The sequence below is a fragment of the Grus americana genome, chromosome 1 (genome assembly GCF_028858705.1).
Source record: "Grus americana isolate bGruAme1 chromosome 1, bGruAme1.mat, whole genome shotgun sequence".
Taxonomy (NCBI): domain Eukaryota; kingdom Metazoa; phylum Chordata; class Aves; order Gruiformes; family Gruidae; genus Grus; species Grus americana.
Window position 1 is genome coordinate 125,677,684 of NC_072852.1, and position 26,194 is coordinate 125,703,877.

The 26,194-nt window shown below is 39.5% G+C and overlaps 1 protein-coding gene across 4 annotated transcripts in view; it reads right to left on the reverse strand.

Annotated features, from left to right (window-relative positions):
* The window catches only part of SYTL5 (synaptotagmin like 5), a 100,703-nt gene that overhangs the window by 4,696 nt on the left and 69,813 nt on the right, over positions 1–26,194 (reverse strand). For 2 of the 4 annotated variants that reach the window (XM_054813720.1, XM_054813718.1), the window contains exons 7-16: positions 25,474–25,630; positions 23,619–23,748; positions 21,692–21,798; positions 16,765–16,857; positions 12,694–12,759; positions 11,581–11,759; positions 10,426–10,528; positions 8,114–8,275; positions 4,291–4,399; positions 2,635–2,770 (exon numbers count right to left, since the gene is read on the reverse strand). In XM_054813720.1, the coding sequence (XP_054669695.1) occupies positions 2,635–2,770; positions 4,291–4,399; positions 8,114–8,275; positions 10,426–10,528; positions 11,581–11,759; positions 12,694–12,759; positions 16,765–16,857; positions 21,692–21,798; positions 23,619–23,748; positions 25,474–25,630 (1,242 nt within the window). The remainder of the gene's footprint in view (positions 1–2,634; positions 2,771–4,290; positions 4,400–8,113; positions 8,276–10,425; positions 10,529–11,580; positions 11,760–12,693; positions 12,760–16,764; positions 16,858–21,691; positions 21,799–23,618; positions 23,749–25,473; positions 25,631–26,194) is intronic. The other 2 variants (XM_054813721.1, XM_054813722.1) reach the window with 2 other exon arrangements.

Here is a 26,194-nt window from a genome sequence, read left to right on the forward strand (position 1 = left end):
ACAGAATGATAAAAAACATTAGCTAGAAGGGGCCTCTGGAGTCACCTCATCCAGCATCCCTCTCAAAGCAGGACAGAAAGAAATGGAAATGACTGATCACAGAATCACACAGAATGGTAGGAGTTGGAAGGGACCTCTGGAGATCAGCTAGTCCAACCCCCCTGCTAGAGCAGGATCACCTAGAGCAGGTTGCACAGGATCATGTCCAGGTGGGTTTTGAATCTCTCCAGAGAAGGAGACTCCACAGCCTCTCTGGGCAGCCTGTCCCAGTGCTCGGTCACCCTCACAGTGAAGAAGTTTTTCCTCATATTCAGATGGAACCTCCTGTGTTCCCGTTTGTGCCCGTTGCCCCTTGGCCTGTCACTGGGCACCATAGAGAAGAGTCTGGCCCCTTCCTCTTGACATCCACCCTTTAGAGGGTAGGAACCTTCCTGATAAGGAAGGAACTTCAGCAGGTTAGCATCATTAATTTGAGTTGCTGAAAGCCCCAGTGAGTGCAGAAACACAGATGCTGTAAAGCCTGACAAGCTCTTCACATTTTACTTTTAGTGGAGAATTCCTTTAGTGAAACAAAATAACTTAATACTCTAGCTGAAAATCAGAGGTCTGTACAAATTTTCCTAGTCTGTACCTTCACCTCCTTCAGCAAAGCTAATGGAATAACTACGTGGTTGCATATAAACACTAAAGGGTCAGACACGCAAACAAATTATATCACTAGACCTCGATCAGGATTACTGTGTAGGCTTTTACTTGACAACAAACACGAGCTAGTTTACTGCAGTGGGCTAACCGCGGGCTAATCTATGTCAAATTACCTCAAGCTAACAGTGCAGATTAGATCACTGCAGCACCTCAACAGGTTCGTGGCAACTTGATTACGCATTTGGCCATGACACATGACAGACCAATAGTCCACGGAAAACAGACACCTGTTCCACTGTACTGAATAATCCATGTCAGCAATAGCAGACACCACTAACTAAAGATAGTCCAGAGAATTACTGGCCACACATTGCTACTGCTAATGTAAAAAGGCTTTGACAACATTTTCTCTCTGAAGTCTGTTGCGAGCTCCAGGTGGGAACAAGCCGTAGTGGGATGAGACAGTCTATTTGCAGTAAAAGGAAACGCCTTCACATGTATCAGGAGAAGAGAGATGGCATGGGAGAACAAATACATAGGAAGAATAGCTCAAACCTTTTCTGCATGAAGTGTATGAGCCTAGTGGTAGTTTGAAACACACTACAAGATCAAGATCAATTCTGAGCTCCACCAGGGAATTAAAGCCAAGATGATTTCTATGGTCTCCATTTAGTAACAACACTCAAACCATTTACTAATGAACTACGGTATATCTAAAAATCAGCAATTCTGAAAGCTAGCATTGAGAGCAAAACCTGGCAAAAGAAACTGTTTTAAGCTATCTATTATTTCCTAAATATAACATTTCTAATGCATAACTTACATTTATGAAAAATCAAATATAATGAGTCATGCAGGATTATGTTCATTTTATCCAAACACAACTATATCCTAAATGTAGCATTTTCTGTATAGTTTGGATTTTGACTGTCTGTCCACCACAAAATGCTGCTTATCTAATAAAAAAGTGCATATATGTCACACTATGCATATTTTTATGTGCCCACATGCATGCAGGCATACAAGTGACACAGACCTTAAATTTTTCAAAATTATGCATCTTTAAAATCAAACCTGAAAGCCATCAGAGCAGAATTTTTAAACATCTTCTGTCAAAGAATATTAAATGTTAACAATGACACAATTAGAGTTAAGACACTACGTTTGAAGTCAGTGATAGATTTCCTGGCAGCCCTCAGGATTTAAATGTGCTCCTACAGACTGTACTACATGCCACAGAGCTTTCCCAATTAAGCTCTAGGAAAAAAACCCCAAAACTATTTATGAGAGAGACAAGTCTTTTCTCATTTAGCATATTTACTTGAATCAAAACAGAATTTCCTCACACACACAATGAATTTTCTCTTTCTGCATGTTTGAGGTGACATCCATTACAAAGAATCTCAGCTTGATGGAGCATGCCAGCTTTTATAGGTGCCATTTGCAGTTTTAAAATAATCCAAACAGACTTGTATCTTCCTGAAAACAAGTTTCTTATTCAGGACGTAGTCTGGCTATTCCTTTTAGTAAAAGATATGTACTGTTTCAATTTCCTGAAAATGTAAACGTCACCATCAGATCAGGTATCATCTCCAGTGTGAAAGCCCTAATTTACAATTTCTTGCCTCCAGGAGTGATGAATATTCACCTACTTCTCTCTGCCGACTCAGTGGAAGTGTTTTCTTTTACCAAATGTTATATTCTGTAGCAGCATGCACATTAGCACACTGGATACTTACTTATGAATGGTTCAGTTTCTTGACTGAGTGGTATTTAAATACAATTGTATTTAACCACTGGGACAACTTACACCTCTCTGCCCTTATTCCACAGCATCCGTCTCTTCAGCATACCATTTCAAGGTGCCAGTTGCTTTTCAGGACCAACACTCCATACACACATATACAGATATACTGGGAAAAAAAAAAGGCTCAGCCAAAATATGATTCAGTGCAGCCATTAGAAAAATGGAGAGAAAAAACCACGGACCCTTTCACAAAAGTGTCAGATGTGCCTCCTGATTTCACCGCTGTTAAATTCTTTGCTTCTTTGATGAGGACTTCTAATATACCTCCAGATGGCATGTGAGAGTCTCTCTTTTTTCCTTTTTTAAAGCTCTTCTTTCCTATACATAGAACAGAGTTGCAACATCATCATCAAAAATGATATATACACTGCAAGACTGATTTGGAAATGTAAATTGTCTTGGCTAGATTTTTTCTAATCGCTTACTGCAATGGGATTAAAGTATTCATTATGAGGAGAGTCTGATTCTGTATAGGTAGAAAAACTAATAAGGCAGGGGCAGAAAAATCACTGCATATATGATAAAGAACTTGAGCATGTAACTAGCTAGGCCTCTCTGGACACAACAGGGTGCCCTGTCTCAAAACCTGTCCCAATATAAGTATTTGTGAATTACTATGCTGAGCACAAAGAACTGCATGTCCTGGAAATCCTACCCTCTTTTCAGAATCCACTTCCACCACTGATGTTAAGGCAGCCCTACACCACAAGCAAGGTACAAAACCTCTGTCCCAAAGCTTAAAACGCAGAAACACACTGAACGCATGCCACGTGTGAGGATGCATTTCTCCTCAGAGACCACGACATGGGACCCGGTGCTCACTGACACACTACTGCTTTTGAACAGCAGCACGAGGACACGTGCACTTGCTACTGCTGCAGATTCGAAGAGGCTTATCAGCAGGGATCGTACACACCAATTTGGGCTGAAAACATCAGAAAAAAAGATCAGGAGCGATGTTAAAATGTTCTAATTTAAAAAAATGCAGATAGTGTGTATCTGGACTTTTCAGACAACAGTTAGCTTGTAAGAGAGAAAACCTTGGAATTACTGCTAGCAGAGGGAATGTCATCTGTCAAAAAAAGAAAGAAAAAGGAGAAGAAAGAAGTCTCATGTATCTATCAAATCCTAGTGCTAACAAGCAATACTGTCACTAAGACAGTGATACAGCTGTGTCTGCTATATTCATGTACACTCAGGTGCTACCCAGTGATTGCTTTCACTTCAGACGATTGCTGTTCCTCAGGCTACTGCCATGCAAAGAGTTAGGGACTATTTTCCCCTGTTCATTGCTGATGAATATAATGGCTTACCCTAAATAATTCAAATAATATTTTACAGGACTGAATTAAAGCAGTAATACAGTAAAACTGATCAGAAGTAAAGCAATGTGAAAAAAAAGAGTGAAAATGAGGAGATAGGTAAGCTTCAGGACAATTAAGCATGAAGAACTAAGTGAAATCTATTATTTTGACCAGCTCTACGCTGTGTACAACTAGCTGAACAAAGAACTCACAGACTACGATGTAGACAATTTATTTCTATGTGGCTGCCCTCAATCACGTTATCTAATGTCTGAATTCTTTTTTAATTAGGTCACAGCCATGCATCAACACTTGACTGCACACTCCTCTTCCCTTCTCTCTCCTTAAGTTCAATGTAAGAGAAGAGGACAGAGCAGGAGAAACATACTCACTGCTCAAAATTTCCACAGATAAAGACAACTAGCATATTTAAGTATGATTTCAATCTTCACTAATATCATTACTTCACCCTAGGTGAGGATTTTTAATACTCAGAGGGATGTTATCATATGCTGCCCTTAATGTTTGTTTTACCTTGAAACTGCCCTAGAGGAAGCATTAGGTTTCTGTCTGGGGGAATGTAACGTAAAACAACTGTCAGTTCTCCTTTATATTGAAGCCCAACATCTGTCGCAATCTCCACCTGAAAAGAAACAAACAAACAAATCAGAAATCCAGCTAAGGTTACTATTACCTTTGGTAATTGGTGTAAGGTTAATCATTCGCCTTCTCCTTTTGATTTTAATTTTGTTGTACCAATACAGCGTTTGAAACATATCAAGACATACCAGCCCACTTTCAGATAATTAGACATTCCAGATTGAATGCAATCACATTTTAGAAAACGTTATGAGCTAGGGAATGCAGGCTCTTAGAAGAATAAAGCCACCCGGCATTAGACACTGTTCAGTGAACATACAAAGGAGGGAAATATCTGGTATGAGTAAGTGAAGCAAATAAACAGAAAAAAACCTCAAACTTATTTCTGGACACATAAACCATAGCCAATTTAAGCTGACGTTCAGCCCTTATTTCCCCCAATCAGGATTTTAAACCGTAATTGGTTTCACGTATTTTAGAGGAGTCATTGCTGAGTCACTCTTGGAATAGAGGTGTGGGGAACGAAGGCGAGGGAAGAGAGCAGCGTGCAGCTCTGAAATAGAAAAACTTCTTGAAAACTGTGATTCCCAGTGTCCTTTTCCTCTTCTACACAGCTCCTATTTCTGCATCTTTTTGTTTGATAAATGTTTGAATCTTGCCCAGAAAGACTGCGCTCTTCAGAGTGTGCTTGCTAATAGAACATTAGGCCTTCACTGATCTATGCTGAACTTCCATTCACACTGTAAGTAGTTGGAAACTACATTTAAGAACAATAAAGGCAACATAGAGAGAACGTGTTATTATGACAGTTCAAACTGACCTCTATGAAAATAGAGTGCAGTGAAAAAAGTCTCGTACATTTACATTAGAGATCAGATCTATGAAAAACTCAGGCATACACTGACCTTGCTCAATGATGTCCACTAATGGATGTGGGACTACTCAGATGCTCACATTTCTGTACATGCCTCAGTGCTCGGATTTGGGCAAAAATAAGTAAATCTTCCTGATCTCTTAAGGGGGACAAAGCACGTGTATAAAAAGAGAGGAGCCTCGAGTGCTGCGAGACACACACCAAGGCACCACACAAGCCTGTAAAGAACTGCTTATCGACGAATGCCTGATCTGTGACAGTATTTCTCCGGGACGCATTTGCAAGATGAGCTTGCTTCCTGACTCCCCACGAAGGTCAAAATGCTATTATCAAGAGAAAACAGAATCAAAAAATCCCCACCAGAAATACATACGGTGATACACAGAGTCAGCACTGCCTTCGTGTCACAGACTCCAGGCTAAGGCACTAGCCGGGTTCAGTGGGGCTACGTCTGTACGCAAGGATGGGACAGGGAACAAAGCAATTTTAGTGATAACAACACGACCCTTTTGCGACTTTGAAGGACTTTACAGCAACACAGGCATATCTGCACTGACTCTGAGAAAAACGGTCCTGTCTCCACCAGTGTCTGATGCCAGTTGCTACAACAGAGGACAAAAGAAAACGCGCAGTAAGTGGCTGTGGAATAATTTGCACATCTAAATCCTGCCAGTCAGCAGCTCACTTATGGTCTAAACTATGCAAGTTTGGGATCAAGTTTCCCATAAAGGCAGCAAGGATTATTTTTTTCTGTTCTGCTGGTGGACAAGCGATGGTGTAAGTTCTTACGTCAGGAACAATTTGTCAACCTCCCCCCCCAAACCCACATATAACATGGCTCTAGATGCTGCCCCCTCTTTAACCACAGAACTATTTTCTCTTCTTCTTCTGACTTAACCACACTCCTCTTGAAACCAGATATTCAATGCTCGCAGAAGAAACAGGTCTTAAAGTCTTTTCACTAAAGCAGCTAAATGATTCATGATAGATCAAATAAAGCACTGTAATAAAACCTGTGAAATGTTTCACTGCAATTCCTGTCTCTATCAGGCAGTTCATATGGGAGAACAGCATGTAATTTGCATGTGTATTAACCTGTGCTTTTTTAAAAATTCAAAATGCAATAATTTATATTTCAAAAAATGCTATCTTTGCTGATCAAAAACCTTAGCAGTGTTTTAAGTTTAGAAACATTATTTATAACAACTTAGGAGGCAGACAAGACCAATTCTGGGTTTGCTTTCTTTGCTAAGAAAGAACTCATTTAAAAATCCTTTTGATGGGTTTGGAAATAATCAGACAACACCTTCCTGCTGGAATAGCTGAAATGCTTAGTGCCTCATTATTTTTCTTCCTGAGCAGGAGAGCTTCAAGATTGTCTTTTTTCTTTTTTTTTTTCCTTTTTTTTTTTTCTGTTAGGATTACAAGAAACCACCCAAACACACACAAATCCCGAAAGATTGAAATGAGATGACAAAGAGACAACTGCACGTAAGAAGCTCAATTTCAGACCAACACTGCATACAAACTGCAAGCAAAACAAGTACCAGATGTGTATCTTACTGTTGTAGACTGGTGGGTACTAAATAAGAGCAACACCTGACACCAGCCAGGGCTATGACAGAGATGCAGTAGAGATTTCTTCTACTTCAAGAACAGACCCAACAAAAGTAACTTAAATGAAGCAAGCTTGTAAGGAGGATGGCATAATCCTGGCCTGGACACAGTGCTGACAAACATGTTTGCCATCGCTAGCCACTTCCTCTTCCTGGTGTCGCCTGGTCTGGACCACGAAGGAAGAGCTGGTGGTCACCCTTATTAACAAGGCTGAACTGGGAAACTGGGAATGATCTTCCTTGCCACTTATGAAGCGTGAGGTGTGTAAGCGTTCAAAGAGACCAATTTCCTTATGTATCTTCTGGCAAATTATTTACTAAAATACAAATTTGTGGCAGTTTAGATGTAAGCCTCACAAGGGGCTATACCTAGAAATTAATTACACAGCAATCAGATCCACCTCCCACCTGAGAGAAAGGCACAAATCAAACACACCCTCCTGAAACCCCAAATGTAACGCTATTACCTTAAATATAATAACACAGAGCAAACAAGTCATCTGAGTCAATCTCCACATCACTTGCAGCACAACCTTGGATTTTTCTGCAACCAGGAAAATACACTTTCTGAAACGGCGATCTAAACCACCGGCATTCCTGGGGATTCTGGCTGCTGCAGGAGCAACCAAGGCAGAAGCCTTTAATCCTCTAGCTTACAACAGCTCTTTGAGTCTCTTCCAAAAGTAAACACCTTTGCCAAAGGAGGGGGTGCCCTAGGGACAGAATTCATCCTAGCCTTAGCTAAGTACAATGCAAGTCCTGTTTCATAGACAAATTGATTTGCCTGCTGAGAAGCCTTATCTTGTTCCTTCCTAGCGAATAAGGTGACTGAGGGATTAAGAAGTCATTTTGTCACAGCTGAAAAGCACCAAGCACTTTGAACTGAAACAAGAAAAGATCTTTTTTATTAATAAACTGTTAAGAGTTGGGTAGGGGGGAGTGGTAGAAAAGTCCTTTGGTTTATATGCTATTTTATAAAAATAATTTATTTACTAGGTCATTTCTCCACTGCAGTTTATTACAAGATGAACTTACAGTTTATTTAAAAGGTATTTTTATTGTTTGTTTTTACATAGCCAATCATGTGTAAAGTTTTCATGAAGACTTTAAAATCGGTATGTTTTGACTGAATAAAGAACAAAGATATTATTTTTGTTGCCATATCAGACACTCATCAAGTCCCGTATTATAAACACATGCCAAAGGAAAAATAATTAAGCCTTGCTAAATTTGCTTTGCAGCACTTTCACTGCTGTGAAACCCTTACCTTGGGCTGGAGCACAAACCACTCGTCGCCCTGATTTTCAAAGTTCCAGGAATCGAGTGGAATTTCCACCTCCCCAAGAAAGCTGTTGCGTCCGAATCTGTCATAGTGCCAGACAGAAAGCTGCAGGGTCCTGGTTTCTAGCTGTGTGTGACTGATGACATACTACCCACAGAAAAAGAGAAAAAGAAACTCTCAGAATAAGCAGAAAGAATAGTTTCCACGAAGCCTTTTATAGCTCTAGCTCAATTTCACAAAGCCCACAGCAGCTAACAAACGAAGCATGAAAAAGAGATTTGTTTTCTTTGCAAACAAGATTGATCGAGCCAGAAAGCTCATGGTGTTAATGTTAAATCTAACTCTGCATCCAACAGTAATTAATGTTCCTATCGTAACTGTGTTTTTTCTGCATTATTTACTGGGTATTTAGGACTATAAAGTAAATTATGATGCTTCAAATTCTGATCCTCTTAGTTCCTTATATGTTTACGTAAAAGAAGCAGATCAACATCAAAGTTTAGTTCGTAAGGAGAAACCCCACTGGTTCTTTCATCCCTAAAGAGAGTCTGCTGTACACTGCTTTCTAGAAAGTGTCCTCTCCTTTTCAATTGTATCTTTGTAACTTCTGAAAAATTGTTCTGCAAACAAGTAAAACTGCATCTGCAAAGCATGCACCAAGCGTATCAGTCTTAGTAACCAATGTTGGTTTTGAAAGCTATTAAAAAACTCCTCTGAAGAAACATCACATTCTAGCAAATACACAGAAAATTATAAACATCTGGAATTCTAGCTCTGCACACTCTGCTTTTAGCAAAAGGCCCATTAATTCCCTGAAATTCTCCCTTCTCCTAGTGTTAGCTGAGGAGACCCAGATGTCTTCTCTTTTGCATCAGGAACAACGTCTGGACACAGACACATATTCTCCAAAAGCTGAAACAGTCAGGTCAGCTGGTGAGCCACACAAGTAGGCTATTCATGTATAGGTATGCCTACAGTGCTTAATCCTAAATGCCAACAGTTCCACTGTGAGAGGGATCATGTTTAGCAACAATGGAATAAAATTCAAAGAGGGAAGATACAGACAGATTTAATTATTCTTGCTTACATACCCACAATTCAAGCCAGCCCTCTTTGTTACAATTTGCATTTTTAGCAAGCTGCTACATCCTATCCTGAGTTCCCTACTACCAAACATGTTTAGAGCTATGTTCCTTGCTAAATAGAGTCTAACACTTTTTTTTTTTTTTTCCAGTTCAGGCAAGTCTTAACTTTACTATAAACCATTTAAAAACGAGGCTATACAAGAGACTCTCCCTTGGCAAGCAGTCTGGCCAGACCAAGCGTGTGTAAGTCTGCAAAATGGTTTTGTAGCCAGGTTAAGCCAAGTATACTAGCCAGGGAACATCTATAAGCGTCTATTATAAGAAATTTATTTAAACCATCACTGAAATTACCAAAAAAAAAAAAAAAAAATTCAGGAGAAAATAAAAAGAGTTTCTGGCCTCACGACAACCAGCTGGGATAACTCTCATCAACTGACAGGGAGGGGAATCACCAGGAGCCTTGCGCTCCAAGTGCCAGACCGGCAGTGAGCTGGGCAGAAACTCTGCCATTCCCACCTGCACCACAGAGCCAAGGAGGTGAACAAGCAGCTTGTGAGGAGCTCAGAACAGTTCAGCCTCTGTAGTGGACGTGGGTAAAAGGTAAGGAAGGAAAGAGCCTGGGCGTTGTGCTCTGCTAGTCTTCAAGGGAGTAATCTGTCATCGGCTTTTGCAACAGAAAATGAACTTCTCCACAGCTTTTTAGGAAAGCGGGGAGTGAAGCCATTGTTGGCATTCCCCTATTAAAGTCAGTTCTGCTTTAAAAATAAATTAAAGCCTCCAGAGAAATTCAGAACTTACTGCAAAAGTTTATTTTCTCTTCAAAATCAATTAGACGGGAAGTTTTAAGCTAGCTCTACTTCAGCATCAGTTGCTAACTTAGGGCATACAAAGTCTCTAAGGTGCTTCTAACAACTCTGAGCTCAGGTTAGGCGGGAACATCAGCAGTTTTGAAAGAGATCTATGGAAACTAATGGAAGTTTTACCTGTAAAGGGGAGAACCAAAGAAAAACACTTCCTCAATGCTGAAAGGCAGAAATTAAAACTCAGAGGATTACTATGAGTAATTACTATGAGGTGGGTTTGCTTAAATACCTTCCCTTTTGAGGCATCTCTTCCAAATTCTAATCCCCATACTGGAACACATATAGAAAATGCCTGTGAGCACAAACAGAACATTCATCACAGCCTGAGAGAGAGAGACAGTGTTCTCACCTTCAGCGTTTCATTAAATTCTGGATTGGTGCTGTTACTTTTAATTTTGGTCTTGCGTTTACTTTGGCGGGATTTATCAGGTAGAAGGTATGCTTTGACATAGCTGCAGATCAAGTAGTAAATTATTAGCAAGGAATAAAAATGACCAGTTTGAGCAAGGATCTGACATTGCTGCATCAGCAACACATAAGAGGAAATTAATTTTTGCAGTCTAAACAATGTATACATGTAACAGAGACTATGTGAAACTTGGAAAGGTATAGTCTTTACCTACAAACATAGCAATGTTAGTCAGGTAGGATCAGAATAAGAAAAGGCAGAGCTAAATTAATTTACTTATTGTCAGAAATGCAGAAAGCTTTCCCTTTTGAAGTATACAATTACTGACTGGTTACATAGGACAACACATATACTGAAAATACAAGAGAAAGAAAAACTTCATACCTTACATATGATAGGATTACACATGATTAGAGACACTAACTACTACTTCTTTACGAGAAAATTTACATATTATACTGAAAATTATAATGAGAAGCTCAGAAAACATGGTCCTTACAAAATGAACCTATGGATGTGTGAAACCAAAGTTATCTCTATCCCTCCTTCCAAAACATCACCCCTCTTATATACTTTAGTTTTGATTCTAGAAGTAAGAAATCAATTCTGCCTCCCTATTCCTTCAGATTTTTTTGCCTTTTAGTATCAAACAGGTTGATAATCTAAGTAGTCCTATTGTTTCCAAGAACAGGCACACATTGCCCTAATAAACATCTTGAAAATGGGGAGTCGAAACTCAACCATCATCAAGCAGCTCTGAAATAGAAAAACTCCTTGAAAACTGTGATTCCCAGTGTCTTTTCCCTCTTCTACACAGCTCCTATTTCTGCATCTTTTTGTTTGATAAATGTTTGAATCTTGCCCAGAAAGACTGCGCTCTTCAGAGTATCCTTGCTAATAGAACATTAGGCCTTCACTGATCTATGCTGAACTTCCATTCGCACTGTAACCACCATCAGAATGCTGGCTGGTAGCAACTGGATCCTATGAGTTTTCAGGCTCATATCACAACCCCAGGCTACGTCACTGACTACAGCGTGTGACGTGGTGGACACCCCTAGTAGAGCCTAAAAGGAAATTCTTCTCTGTGCTTACGGATGGGTCCTTTGCTTCTTCTCATCTGCAACGGCCAGATTTCTGCAACTTTTCACCAGGATGTTGAGGGCACCCGTTTTGTAGCTGTAGTTGATGTTGAGAAGGATTTCACCACTGACCTTCACGTTGCCATAGTCACCAGTTTCACTATATACACTCAGCATGCTGTTAATGCTAGTCTGGAGGGGCAGAGAAAAAAGACTTAGAGGTTTAAACAATTTACTCTTTTCCAGAGTCTGCTTTTTGTCATACAGCTACAGCCTCGCAATATTGTCACACTTCTTAGGACTTCCTAATGAAAACAGATATATCATAGAACAGAAATACCACAATTTCACATAAAAGGGAATAAGAACTATAGTTAATAATGGCTTAAATGTCTAGACAGTTGATGTTTTTCCATGCAGGACTCAAACCTATTTATAAACATGACTAAATCTAAATTACCACCATTTAATTCATGCATGAACTGAAGAGCAGACAGGCTACATAAATTATAAGCTCACGTAAGTTCCAAGCAGAAAAAAATCACCCCTCTGGCTCAGCTGTCCACCTAATTTTTACTGAGTCTCATAAGACAACTGCTGACAGAGCCATTAAAAAAAATTTTAAGCATGCTTCCCATAATGGAGATGGTATAAATCCGTGTTTGTTTAAAGTGACGCTCGCCTCTGATTAGCAACTCTAAAAGAATGAGCCAAATTCATTACCCACCATTTCTGCAATTTTCCTAAAGCCAAAAATGTTTAGCAATAATCCCACAAAGTTTTCCACTGCAACGTAATATATCACCTCTCAATCTCTTTTTTCACTCATACCATGCAGAGCATTGCTATGAGGATTTCCTCTTCCACAAGGTTACAATTAGGAAAGAACTAAATATTTTTAAAGAAAACCAGAGCAATATGCACAATGCCAGAACCAGAGGCATCCAAGAAATCTGGTGCATGCTTTCTTTTGAGTCATGGAACGAGATTGCTCAGAAACATATATAACCATCTAAATCCTAACACATAGAAACCTTGCAAGACACACAAGTAGTCTTCAACAAAAAGGGAGAAAAGAGAGAGAAACCTTAAAAGTAAGCTAAGCAGAGGATTCAGGAGAACTCACAGTATCACCGTCTGTTTCAGGCACATTTAAATACATCCATTTTCTGTCAGAGCCTTCTGGGGAGCTCTTTAAAGAAGGCAGTGCAAAAGATCAAGAGAAAAGAGCATTAGATAGCTGCAATAAGAGAGATTAAGTGCAGTGATAAATCTTCACCTATACAGACAGGTAAAAGAAGTTTGTATTGCAAAGCCACAGCAAGAAAGAAAGGAAAAGGTGTCGCCAAACTAGAGAAATGCTGTGCTTTCCATATACTTCATGTACCGAAGGACGCATGGCTCAAGGTAATTAAATAGAAATATCTGCTGTATTACAATTAACAAATTACATTTCAGAACACCAGCTCAGCACATTTGGATTTGTATTGGATTGTATTTGGGTTTGTCCTCATTTACATCTGCATGAAGTCAGTCCTCACTGAAGCTAGTCAGAAGCTAAGCATTCATATATTTGCAGGATCGGTGCCTCTGTAAGAAAATGCAGTTTCTCTGTGGAGTTTGTAAGAATAGATAAAAACGTACACAAATGTTTAAACATGTCACACTCTGGGGAAAAAAAAAATACAGTAATAGAATATTTGGGGAAACATATTCCCCCCCTCTGCTTGCTAGAGCAGTATCTGGAAATCGCACCAATGACCTCAAGGGAAACTACATCTTGATCCACCTCCTCTTCCTTATCAGCTGCAGGGAGGAAGGAAGAGTAGAGTCAAGGGGAAAAGCCACAAAAAAAGAATTGGTCTGTGGCAAAACTCAGCTTTCTGAGCACGTTGCCTAAGGGCTTTGCAGCAGAGAAAGCTGGAGGCCTGTGTTAATATGGTAAACAACAACAGACGTGAAAAAACAAAACAAGAAATCATTATCCATAAAGCTAATTTTATACATCATGTAGGAATAATAAATGGCAAAAAGGCTGTATTTTGTATTTCTGCTGGCCTTCGTTATCTTTCATTTAAAAAAAAAAAAAAAGAAAAATGCTTGTCTTTTTATTCCTTTGTACTATTGGCTGAACTTCCATGAACAAGACTGGTTAAAATTTCTGGAGAATTAGCAAAACACACCAACAAATGTATCGTATTTCCTCCTATTCCTAACATGCCTCAAGTTAAGTTCCAGCCTTTACCATTTATGCATTTCCACCTCTAGCATACGTGAAAATGGGTATCCTTGGACATTGTTAGTGAACTTAAAAGTCCCAGTACGTGCTACTAAATGGCTAAATTATTCCTGTAACAGGGAAGTAACAATTTGTGTGCCCACTTCAGAAAACCAGCAAGGTTATACCAACATGAGGAGGTGGACAAGTTTTTCTCTACTGAATCCAAACACTCTTTTCTTTCATCTTTAGGTAAGTGGGCAGTGAGGGATAAATGATTGGGGAAAAAAAGCCAACAGAAAGTCCTAAACAAATAGGTGACCTCTGACCCTAGAATTTATGCAAACACAATTTCTGAATTGCTTACAAGCCACAAACAAAATAACACCACTTTAGGAGAAGTATTTGATATACTTGGTTTTTTTCCCCACAGACTCTGTTCACATCACATTCACTAAATTTAATGTCCTTAAGAAATCTACTCATTTTCCAGTTTCATAAGTAGCAAACAACCACCACACATTGAGTAAGAGAAGCCTCATTTTAGTAGCCAAGAATTATATTTGGCTTGCATCATATCTTATTGCTGCAGTAAGGCACGGAAACAATTCAGTCTTACTGATGCGATGGGTCTCAACAACACCACGTTAACATGTTTAGGAGAGGCATCAGTGAAGGATGCAGGGAAAACTAAATACACAGTTCATGTACTGGCTTTGGGAAAACACAAAGAAAAATGCCCTAATGCTGACATACAGTTCCTGTTCAATGTCACTTTCCATTTCCATTTTGTAGATTTCAAGTATATCTACCCTTTGAGATATTTCTTCCTTTACCTCAAATGCTCATTTTCAGAGTATCCATACTGTACTTTAAATTCTCATATTTGGAAAAAGAAAAAACAAAGAAAAAAACATGCAGTTAGAGTCTACCATTCATTAACAACATTATTTCAACGTGACTTAATAGTACAGTCATCTGACATAGAAATATATGAAAAAAAACCTGTACAGTGCAGAAAGCTCAAAGGCTTACAACAAGCAGAGTAAAGGCAAAAATAAGACAGAGGACAAATGTTAGTAACTAGTAACACACACTTAAGGGGAATAAAAAAAGAACCCATAAAATTGACCTGTTCTTGCAAGGAGAAGCAGCTTGCCATTTGCAACTTCGCCATTAACGTAGCATTGCAGTGACATTAAAAATTATGTCATGGTGAATACAGACAAACGAGAGCATTGAGATGTGAGATTATCTCAAACTTACAGCAGTGGAAAAGCTGCGCTCTGCTTAAGAAAAAGGTCAAAGGGAATGCTACGGCAAAGGACAAAACCCAATGCACAGACAGAATGTTGCCTACAGCACACAGAGGGAAGGCTCTCTAAATGCAGTTCCTCAATTAGCGCCCTAAACAGAGAAAGCACTTAAGCATCTGCAAGCCTCATATCAATATTCAGAGGAAATAAAAGTAATTCTGTCTGTAAAATCTAAGGCACCAGCAAGCATTGGAGACAATGAGTCAGAGTCAACCTCGGGTAAGTGGGTCTAATTAGAGCAGCATCAACAGGCTACATTTGCTCAAGTCTGATTTGATGTGAAGTGCCACACGTCTCTGTTGTGTCTGTTTCTGTGAACTATGCAAATTAGAAGGGAAAAGGGTCTGGACATGGCCAGATCTAAGGTATCAAAATGCTCTGATGACAATTTTCTCAGCCCTTTATCCTCCCCAGGTAAGCCAAGCTTGGATTCAGCCAAGTCCATCTCTTTGGGATCAAGAACTTAAGTGGGCATTCCCTGGGCACTGCTTGCATGGGGATTAATGGGAATGCAGTCTAGAAAGGACAGTTCGTTGGTTACTGTCATGGACCAAATTTTCTCCTCCCTTTTAGCATACAGACTCATCTCTCTTCATCCTCTTCAACTCTCTCATCTTCTACCTGGAGTTTGTTGCAGTTTTCTAGTACTCTATATGATGACCAGAGCTATTCTTAGGCACAAGTCACGAAGAATTGTGGCCAGAGAGGGCTCCGTGACTTTTCTGAAGGTGCTATCAGTTGCCCACATCCTAAGTATCAGATCCCAAAAATGAGGTACACAGCAGGTAGTCATAAACTAGACATGTTAAAGACTACTTTTATCAGCCATTTTCTTTCCCAGTGAATAACAGACGCATAAGGAACTTTGTAAGGTTTATTATACCAATTTTGTTGCATCTCAAGCACCTGTTACAACCTGAAAAGGCAGCTATCCTTTTAAAATCAAAATTAAGTTGCAACAGTTAGACTACCACAAGACTCAAACATCTGATTTACAGTTTACAGTAGACTCGAAACAAAAGGATATAACAGAAAAAGACTACAGTTATTGCAGAAGGTAGAAAAGTTGTCACCAGCCAAAATCCCCAAGTATCTCCCTCTTCGCTGTAAAGAGAAATACATTTCGGATGTGGGTGGCATAACAATCATGTCATGGAGAAGGGAGAAGCTGGGTTGGAAGATGAACAGAAGTGGTATGACACACAAGTGGTGTGTATGCAAACACACAGATGAGTATTTGTGTCCCAAGAACCTGAACACTCAGAAAGTGGTTTGAAACTGAAGATCCCACCACAGCCTTGTTCTCTTCATTCAAGTAAATTAAGATTAAGTGTTTCTCTGCAAAGCTGAGCAGTCATGTACTGCAAACACCTATGGTTTGCCTTCTCCACATGTCAGCTTGGTAGTAACCTGAACATGTGAAGAAATCTGCTGATGAGTATGCAAAATGGTTTTCTCTCTCCATATGCTGCAGAGAACAAGATTTTACCTTTGAACAGCATTAAAAATATAATAGAAAAACTATATAAACATTAAAGGAAGTTTCTCAAATGCAGGATGAAAGATGATCTGCTGCTAAGTGGTATGAAGTTAAACTTCTTTTTGGAGGAACAATGGACTTTTGTGGAAGAAAAAAGCATATGTTTTCTACTCAAGATCTTACTGTTGATAATCCACTTGTCAAATGTCCATGTTTCCTTGAATAACGAGAGGCCACTATGTCATGAATATCTTCTTCTGTTTCATCCAGATAATCCTAAATGACAAACAGGTGTTTTAGTCGTCATGTTCTGTTCTGTATTTGGTCAGCTTCTGTCACTCAGTTTTGTTTCATTTATTTTCCACTTTAGGACAGTGCAGGATACATTCAAATTTCTAATCTCTAGAGAGGAATTTTGATTTACATTTTCCACACCTTTGCACAGGCACACAGCATAAGGGGAAAAGACGCTGTTAGGGTTTCAGGGTTCAATTGCTTAAGAAATGAAAAACTTGACACGCATAGTTCATATCTTATTCTGGAGGCGCATACCCTTGCATGGCCAACAACTGTGCACATAAACAAAACCCACTTCCATGCCTGCTAACAATCCCATGTGAATTGCCTTATTCTGCTTACTAGTATTTGCATTCAGGAATTCAGGTTTGGAAATCTTAGAGGGACATGGTTAGAATTTTTCAAATCTTAACAAAAGAAATGAGCGCATTAAGGTCTGATACCAGGAGCCAGGGGATCATTGATACTGGTTCGTCTGAAGACATTTGTAGCCAGAAGCCATTAGATGATTGATTTCCTGGTTACAGTCCAGGTTCCATGTTTTTCGGACACATATTTTTACAATCCAGAAATCCAATTTTCCAATTATTATCCACAACACATTACACTTGCACACTTTCATGCTGTCTTTGGTGACAGGCGACGATTTCCTGAACATGATCATTAACACAGACCCACTTTCTAACAGGCAGTGTTGAAAGCCCTGGGTTACTGTCAAATCACATGGGAAGAAACTTGTCCTACCATCATATGCACTGAATATATTTGAGGGGTAAACAAAAAACCCAGCTGATGTGCATGTTTTAAAAATAATTAAATTCCTGTACTATTTTAATAATTCTAAAAAATGGAGGAGAAATCAGTAATTGCACGGCTTCATATATGTGCTCGAGTTTTAATACACGAGACTGGACTGTAACATCTTTAACTCATATATAGAAGAAAAATAATTTTCAGTTTTTAAACACAGCAATGAAGTAAAATCTAAAAAGAAACTTAAAATCTGGTTGATGGTCCTAAAAGAACTGTTAACTTTTACTTAAAGTTACAGGAAAAAAACCCCAACAGATAGCTATCATCCTGTTAAGTGTAGCTTGGAAATTTCAAGCGTTTCCTTAAACCTTATGGCAGGTAATTTGAAAGACTCTGCTTTTCATTTTAATGGAAGTCAAATATTCAACTTCCTTATATCTGCTTTGCAGCTATAAAAATCTCACATGGTGACCTACCTCACTCTCTACTGCTTAGTCACTCTCACTCTCTTAAACTAAGCAGAGAAGTACTGTATTCAAACTCAGGAGTCTCAGACTTCTATGCTAATCAGGAAAAACAGAGCAGAGAAGAAATGCTGCCGGAGAGTTGAACTGTCACAGTTTATGTAAAGATCTGCAGAGCATTTGTCATTAACATGCATAAAACTAGCTATTACATCTCCTCTTCTTTGCTCCAGTGACTGAACTGAAATAAAATCAGCTGAAAGCGATGCAAAATTTTCTATTACTGCTTTCCAGTTGTAACTGCATATTTAATATTGAGCAGAGGGAAATCAGGACAAGCCATCACTCTATTTGGGACCAAAATTTACGTAGTGAAGCAAAAATTCCTCAGCTTCATGTTCTTATGATGAGCCTCCTCTGCTGGTCTCTTCTCTTTCTAATCTATTCAGGGCACTGAATAGACTCTAAGGAAAAAGTCCATGGAGACCCAGGCGCAACAGAGCTAACCATTTCAGGGAGACAGACAGAGAGCTGAATCCTTCAATAGCAAAAATAACAACAACAACAAAAACCAACCCTAAAATAAAACCACCCCCCCCCCTTCTTCATTTCTACTCTCCTCATTGACTTCAGAATTCAGATGATGTACCCAAGTTTAAAACCTGCCACGAGAATGCACAACTTTCTTGCCCATACAACAGGAAGAAGCAATTCTATTAACACATGCAAAACTCTTTCCTTTACACTGTTGTATACGTACCTGTGGACTTTAAAATAAACAATGCTACACTTTCATTGCTGAATAATTAAATACAGGACAAAAAAAGTAAGGCAACATCTTCAGACTGGGTTTAGACACTCAAATATTAACAGTGCTTCACAACAAGTCCCAAAGACAGCTAGCTGACTGCCAATTTTTGTCTGCAAGCAGATATCTAAAACTAAAAAACAAAAAATGGTTAACATTTAATCTATGCTCTTAATTCATTTTGCACCACAATGATTATGTTTCTCAGGAGGTGTTACAGAACTGCAACTACATAATTGGTTAGCTTTATTCGCTTATTAAACTTAGAGCTAGTAGGATATTAATCTTATGGTCTCCAGTAGGGGTTATAAAATGCACATTATCCAATTATTTCAAATAAAGCAGCTGAGCATGTAATGAGCACTAGTTGGTCAGGCATTTGACACACACCTCTCTAGATAAGGTGCTCACACTTGAACACAACACTAGATTTAACTGGTTCCCCATACTGCTTGATAAATAAGTACTACAGTATACGGGTTTCTGGTAGTTGTGATAGAATCCTAGAACAGTTTGGGTTGGAAGGGACCTCAAAGATCATCTAGGTCCAACCCCCCTGCCATGGGCAGGGACACCCTCCACTAGACCACGTTGCCCAAAGCCCCATCCAACCTGGCCTTGAACACTTCCAGGGATGCTGCTGTAAGGTCTCCCTGGAGCCTTCTCTTCTCCAGGCTGAACAACCCCAACTCTCTCAGCCTGTCCTCACAGGAGGGGTGCTCCAGCCCTCTGGTCAGCTTCATGGCCTCCTCTGGCCTCGCTCCAACAGCTCCATGTCTCTTTCTTGTACTGGGGCCCCCAGAGCTGGATGCAGTATCCGGGTGGAGTCTCACGAGGGTATCCCTTTTCATCATCAAGGGCAAGGTAAGTTAGAGAAGCAATTTTTCAGCTTATTTCTCTGTATGTGTAATGGGCTTTCCTGATAAAGCTGGGAGCAAAGCAGTTAAAAGCCTTTTCCCACACTTTCAGCTGATAAATTCCAGCAATCTGCTTATCCTATTGATATGTGGCATCTCCCACACCACTGCTGTCAGCTCCCATCACCCAGAAATAAGAGAATGAAGAGCCTCAGCTAGCTCCACCACCTGGCCAGGAGAAAAGATGATATAAATTTTCTCAGGCTGCAGAAGCTGTTGTTATTTTCCTCAGATATCTTTCTTTTTGCCTTACATCAAGCATCAAAGAAGCTAAACTCCTTTATCTCAAAAGACTGCTTACATAAAGAATATAGGGCAAGACTCTGAAGGACTTGTGTGAGTCAAACTATCCTAAAAAACATGGTAACACTACAGCTGATGAATGCAGTCAATTGATTTCATAAAACAGAGCAAGCGAGTACATGGGTAGAATCAGAGATCTACGAACCCCATTATGAATGAAGTTGAAAGGGGAATTAGCACTCTCACAGACCTCAGAGCAACTAAATCAAGGTTATGCCACAAGAGAGGTCCCCTATGTTAGCAAAGAAGCTAGAGAGTTGCTGAGATGCAATCTGAAATTTCATTCAGTCAGCAAGAAAAGAAGGAGGGGAAAAAAAAAAAAAAAAGAGAAAAGCTCGGAATATGAGGAAGACAAAAAGTAAAAAGCAAAGAACAGAAAACGACTCTGGACTTGGCATCTCTGGCACCTGCCTCGGAGAAATTCCTAGGTGATAACTACCGCACCATGCACAATTAGAGCAGGAAACTAATATAGAGATATTTAAAGCTTGTATTTTCTTATTTTATACTTTTCTTCTGCAATATTTTCCAACTTCTTAATCAATAACAAATCCTTGTTCTTTACTGCAATTAAAACATAAACCACCTATTTTTTCTTCCACAGAAATCTGACACACAGGAAAGACTTGGTTTATTTCCTTAAAGATTAACCCAAACAAAGCAGCGCTGCAGGCAAATTCTCTGAGTGCTTACAACCCAAGAAATGGATGGGAATCCCAACACATTGTGTTCCACCAAGCCCAAAGTATCAAATGCTACAAGAAGGGAAGACATCTCCCATGGTCAATGCTTTTCTGAAAAGAGGAAAGGACTATGACAATAGACAAAATGCATAAACCATAACACAGAGGGTTATGGTTTTTTAAGCTACGAGCGCACATTTGGAAACTTTAGAACAAACTATGATTAGATGAAGAACTGTTTAAATATCTCATCTTTTTTCTCCCTCATGCATATTTAACAAACTTGGAAATTCTTTTATAGCATTGATGCACACCTGCAACTTGCATATCTTGGATATGTGCATGAAAGGAGAGGGAAGTTGTGAATCACTTCAGGAAAAGCAGCCCACAGAAGACATAGAAAAAGGCATGGAGATGTATGGGAGCAAACAGTGATCAGGAAGAACAGGCAAGAAACAGTGGCAGAACAGAAAGTTGGGGCTTTGTTTGCTAAAATTATATAAGGGGAAAAACAAAACGAGACAAAGATTAGAGCCTTTAAAGTATAGTATTTCTCAGCATCAAAATTAAAGTTGAAGAAAGTATGAATTAACAGAACTTTAGAGCATGTGTAAAATAGTGCCTGAAATTTATTTTCAGCCCAGATTTCTTTCACCTGTAAACTCAAAGAACAGCGAATAATAACAAACTGTAACCATGACTATTCATTGGAATCATTCTATAGCCAACATACTCAGAAGATGAAGCTATTTAAAAACTCGATAAACGTCCCTGAAAATGTCCTGCATTACTTATATTTTATATAGGTATACATACAGTGCTGATATCATAAGTCTGAACAAACAGGATTTCCACCAGATAAACATTTACATATTTATAACTCACCAGTTCCTGATCTAAGGCACTAGGTACAGATTTGCTTCTTATGCTCAGAGTCTCCTCATTTCCTTCAGAGAAAGATTCACTCAAATCTATCTCAGATCGGCTACGATCTGGAAAATAAAAACAATTTAAATGTTTGCTGTAATTCGTACAAAAATATTGCATTTCATCTTCCACACTTTAATAAGTGTTGTGTTGAACCCAACTGTTTTTTTTAAGAAAAAACATCAAAACAATATTCTAGGTATCTGTCACAAACTCTATGACAACTGAACATCAATATGATAAATGGAAAAATATGTTTTCTGATGCCATTCAGCCTTCTGGCCAATACTTTTCCCCCTGCACTATTTATCCGCTGTAATGGTCTCCTGTGGATGATACCATAGATCAAGCTTTTGACTTTCTCTGATAGGTCTGTCAGCCTGGAATATTGCAAAACTTGCAGTCCAAGTGTTCACAGTGATTATCACATCTCGCACCACCACCAAACTTCCTCCAGCGTCTGCTTCAGAATTAAGCAGCTAGGGATACAGATGGACATAGAAAGTACTTCTGCCATTACTGATGTTCCCTGTGCAGAAAGGAGGAGGAAGCAAAGAAGTCTCCAGACCTGCACAAGCTTCTTTCAGTCCTACAGGTTCTCATCTACTCTATAGGCATAAGACATGTTAGATGTCTTGGAGAAAGATTTTCCTAGTTCTCCCCATATAAATATTTTGTGCAACTGTATATTGAGAAAGAAAGAGGGGGAAGAGAATCCTACCTGCAGGATCTAAAGGTAATCTGGGAAGTTTTTAACTGTTCATCTTCTACCTGGGCTATAGCTGATGTGACAGGAAGGGTCACTTTCCTGAGCTTAATGTCCTTCAACATCCTCCAACAAGGAGACAATGAAGAGTCTGAGGCCCATTCCCAGGTTGCCTGCATTTTGCTCAGCATCCATCTGCTTTTGGTTCTTTTCTACTAGGAAACTTTTTATTTTATAAGGTAGCAGAAACAGGAGAATTTTCACTTCATAAAGAAGTTGCAGTCTGTAACACCTCTGCCTGAAATTGCACTGTACAATGTTCTCAAAGAAACTCTAATGCTTTCAAGTCGAAAAATCTAAGGTGAAGAACACTACCTCCTTTGATTAGCTCTGTGGGATATGACACTAGGTTTCTGCTTTGGGCTAAATTCAGCTGAAATAAAGTAAGCCCTGCTGCGTTTCAGAGAGAAACCTGTAAATCTGAACCCACTCTGTTAGCCCTGTAAGAAGCCGACCGAGTGCCTGGGAGAAGCAGAAGAGCACAGGGTGCTCCTGCCTCCTATTTCAGACAGAAGGAGGATCTCCACCCAGTGTTGCAGAGTGGCTCTGACAGCACCTCACTGCGCAAGCCTCGTTTACCTAACAGCCTCCGATGAAATGAGGTAAATTACAGCTGAATCGACTGGTTCGGTGCATGACGTATAAAAATGAAATGACGTGAAGCCTGTAAGGGACTTGTTCTCTGACGGCTCTTTGTTTCCCAAATTTGCTTCTGAGCAAAGTGGGTGTGAAATGTAATAGCAGCAGCACAGTAGTATTTTACACAAAACACAGATACGTAGTATTTTATACAGTTGACCACACAGAGAATGATTTAACGATGTGCAATTATGAATGAAATCTTGTAACAATTCTAAGAGTATGTGATTTACCTAATACTAACATCGTGCCAACATCACTGGGGTTAGGATTACCATTTTTTCAAATGTAAAACTTGTGAAGTGGTATAAACTTGGTTAGCAAAAGGGAAGAACTTTCAGGATGAATATGAACAAATTTATGAAACTTACATCTGATCTTTCAGTGTGCTTTAAAAACAAAAGAAGCAGAGTCACGACAATAGGAATAATCCTCTGATGATAAAGGCTGGCAGAAAGAAGGAAAAGACTTAATACTTGCCTGATGACAAAGATACCCTAGAAACTGCAATGGAAGGTGTTCCAGATGCTTTCCTACAGTGCTTCTTCACTAAATCTTCGGGTACACTTTCACTTGCTGGAATAATCATGCCATTTTCTAAGCCAGTGTCCTGCCCAGTAAGAAAAATGCACATCCCATAAGTACAAAAAGCTAGCTTATTCACTATCAGTCTGCAAAAGCATCATTTATATTAGCTCCCAGAACTCCAAAGCTCCTTTAGAAGCCAGTCTATTACTGAATATATTTAGATTACAATCTAATCTGCTTTGCTTAACACATATCATGCATAAAATTTGCACAAAGATGTGATTCACGCATACATTCTGAGTTTGCAACTGTAGAATCAGAGCAACACATCAGGAGTGAGGGGAGGGAAGTGAAATACTCAAACTATTAAAAGTTCACTTAGCTTGGAAATAAAAAAAAGAAAAGAAAAGAAAAGAAAAGAAAAGAAAAGAAAAGAAAAGAAAAGAAAAGAAAAGAAAAGAAAAGAAAAGAAAAGAAAAGAAAAGAAAAGAAAAGAAAAGAAAAGAAAAGAAAAGAAAAGAAAAGAAAAGAAAAGAAAAGAATGAAAAGATAAACCCTGTTGTTTTTATACCAGCATAATGATTTCAGTCAGGGTAAACCCAAATGGACTTGAACTAATTAAATTACGCCGGTATAACCCCTTAAGTAAAGCAAATATGCTTGATATCATTATGGCTTTTTGCCTTCTTGTAAAGGAATAGCTAACAACATAAGTCCATCTAAATTAAATGGATTGGCCTTTTTCAACCGAATCCAATGCCCTTGAAATCAAGTCAGTCTGTGTGCCAACAAGAATATAAATAAAACAACTAATAATTTATTGACAGTTCCCAAAACGTCCCTTCATATATACTAATTTATTTTTTATTAGGAAAGACAATATATTAGACCAAGTAGTTAGAAGTTAGGAAAAAAAATGATGTGTTCAATAGGGCTCTGATCTCAAATTCTCATCTACCTTTTTCCCAAATATTAACGGTAAAAGGCATTGCCTCTGACTATAAATTTCACTTTGCTTGTACACTTATGGCAACTTAGCATAACTTGCTAGTACAATCCTGATTTCTTAAGAGAGGTGACTGAAACAAATTCAGGATGGGCATCTCAGTGCACAGCCAGGAGGAGCTGCTTGACAAACAGGCAGGCTGTCTGGGAACGGAGAGAGCGTCTGCTTCTGGCTAGATGAGCCACATCCTTCTGCTGATTACAAAGCAGCCAAGGTGGCTGGCTCAGACGTGGCCGCCTACATCCCAAGAGGCCTAACGGCAGGTAAGAGGAATCCCACCTTTCATTTTCGCAAAGTGTCTAGCACACATTTTGTGTTATGCCATAATTTATGCAGAGTCCGGTGTCCAAATCCAGCAAAAATTCAAATCAGTACGGCCTGATTTTCTGCAAGTGCTGAGCTTGCAACATTTCCCTTAGAAGTTAGTGGGAAACATGCTGAGCCCTGCATGCTAGAAAGTCACATCCCTAGTTCACAGCACTTACTCAAGGCCCTGAAGTGCCAAAAATGCTTACTCCCATCCCTTGTGCTTCCCGCTTCAGAATCTGTAACTCATTATGTAATCGTGGACATCAACAGCAACTTTTAGACATAAGAAAAATGTCTGCCAAACCAAAACCATCACTGGTAGAGCATGACAAATTCTGTTCTAGTAGAGACCTTTACTGGTCCCAGCAGAATCAAGGAAGAAACAAAATCTTCTCTGTCAGGCTTGTCCTTTGTGGGTTACAAATTGATCTAACAGGGCAGATACCAGCCAAGTCATCTCATTTGGTGTCAGCTCTACATCGCCGTACTTACCCTGCTATGATCTGCGGTCATGCTGCGCGTGCTGAGTGCCGGAGGCCTTGGGAGGGAAGGTACGGAAACGTTGCCTCTGCTCGCAGGACCCACGGCCCCTTTCAGATGGCCCGCAGTGGCCTCTGCATCGTCGCCGTTCAGTGAGAGAGTGCTCCCTCTGGGACGGAGAGAAGAGTATTAAAGCATTATTGCTTTGAGCAAACCAAGGCAACGCATTTAGCAAACTATTGTGAGAAGACAGCCATGGAAACGATTTACTGGAATAACATTGCCCTGGATGAACGGCGTGATCCACTGCGAGGAAATGGTTAGCTGGAAAGAAAAACACAGGCAAAGGTGAATTACAATTATATATTGTACATATAAAAATATACATGCACCTGTTTTCAGGACTTCTACCAGAACTGCAAATAGCTCAAGTGGGTGGCTCTTGTCCAGGCTGCAGAAGCTGCATTTGCCCATGTTCATTTCAAACTGCGTTCGCATCCCAACGGCGGGTGCGACAACTCATGTAATGCTTCCTACCAGGCTGCTCCTTGGTTTAAAGGAAAACTGTGGTGACGTGACAGTTCTGGCCACTTCTGCAGCTGATGTTAACGCCAGCCCTATCTCCAGAAAGTCTACAAATCCTTGGCTATCTGCTCTGCATCCTCTCTAGAAAAACAACTTGCTCACTGTCCTGTTTATATTGCAGTAATGACTCTTCATCCAACCTGGTGGT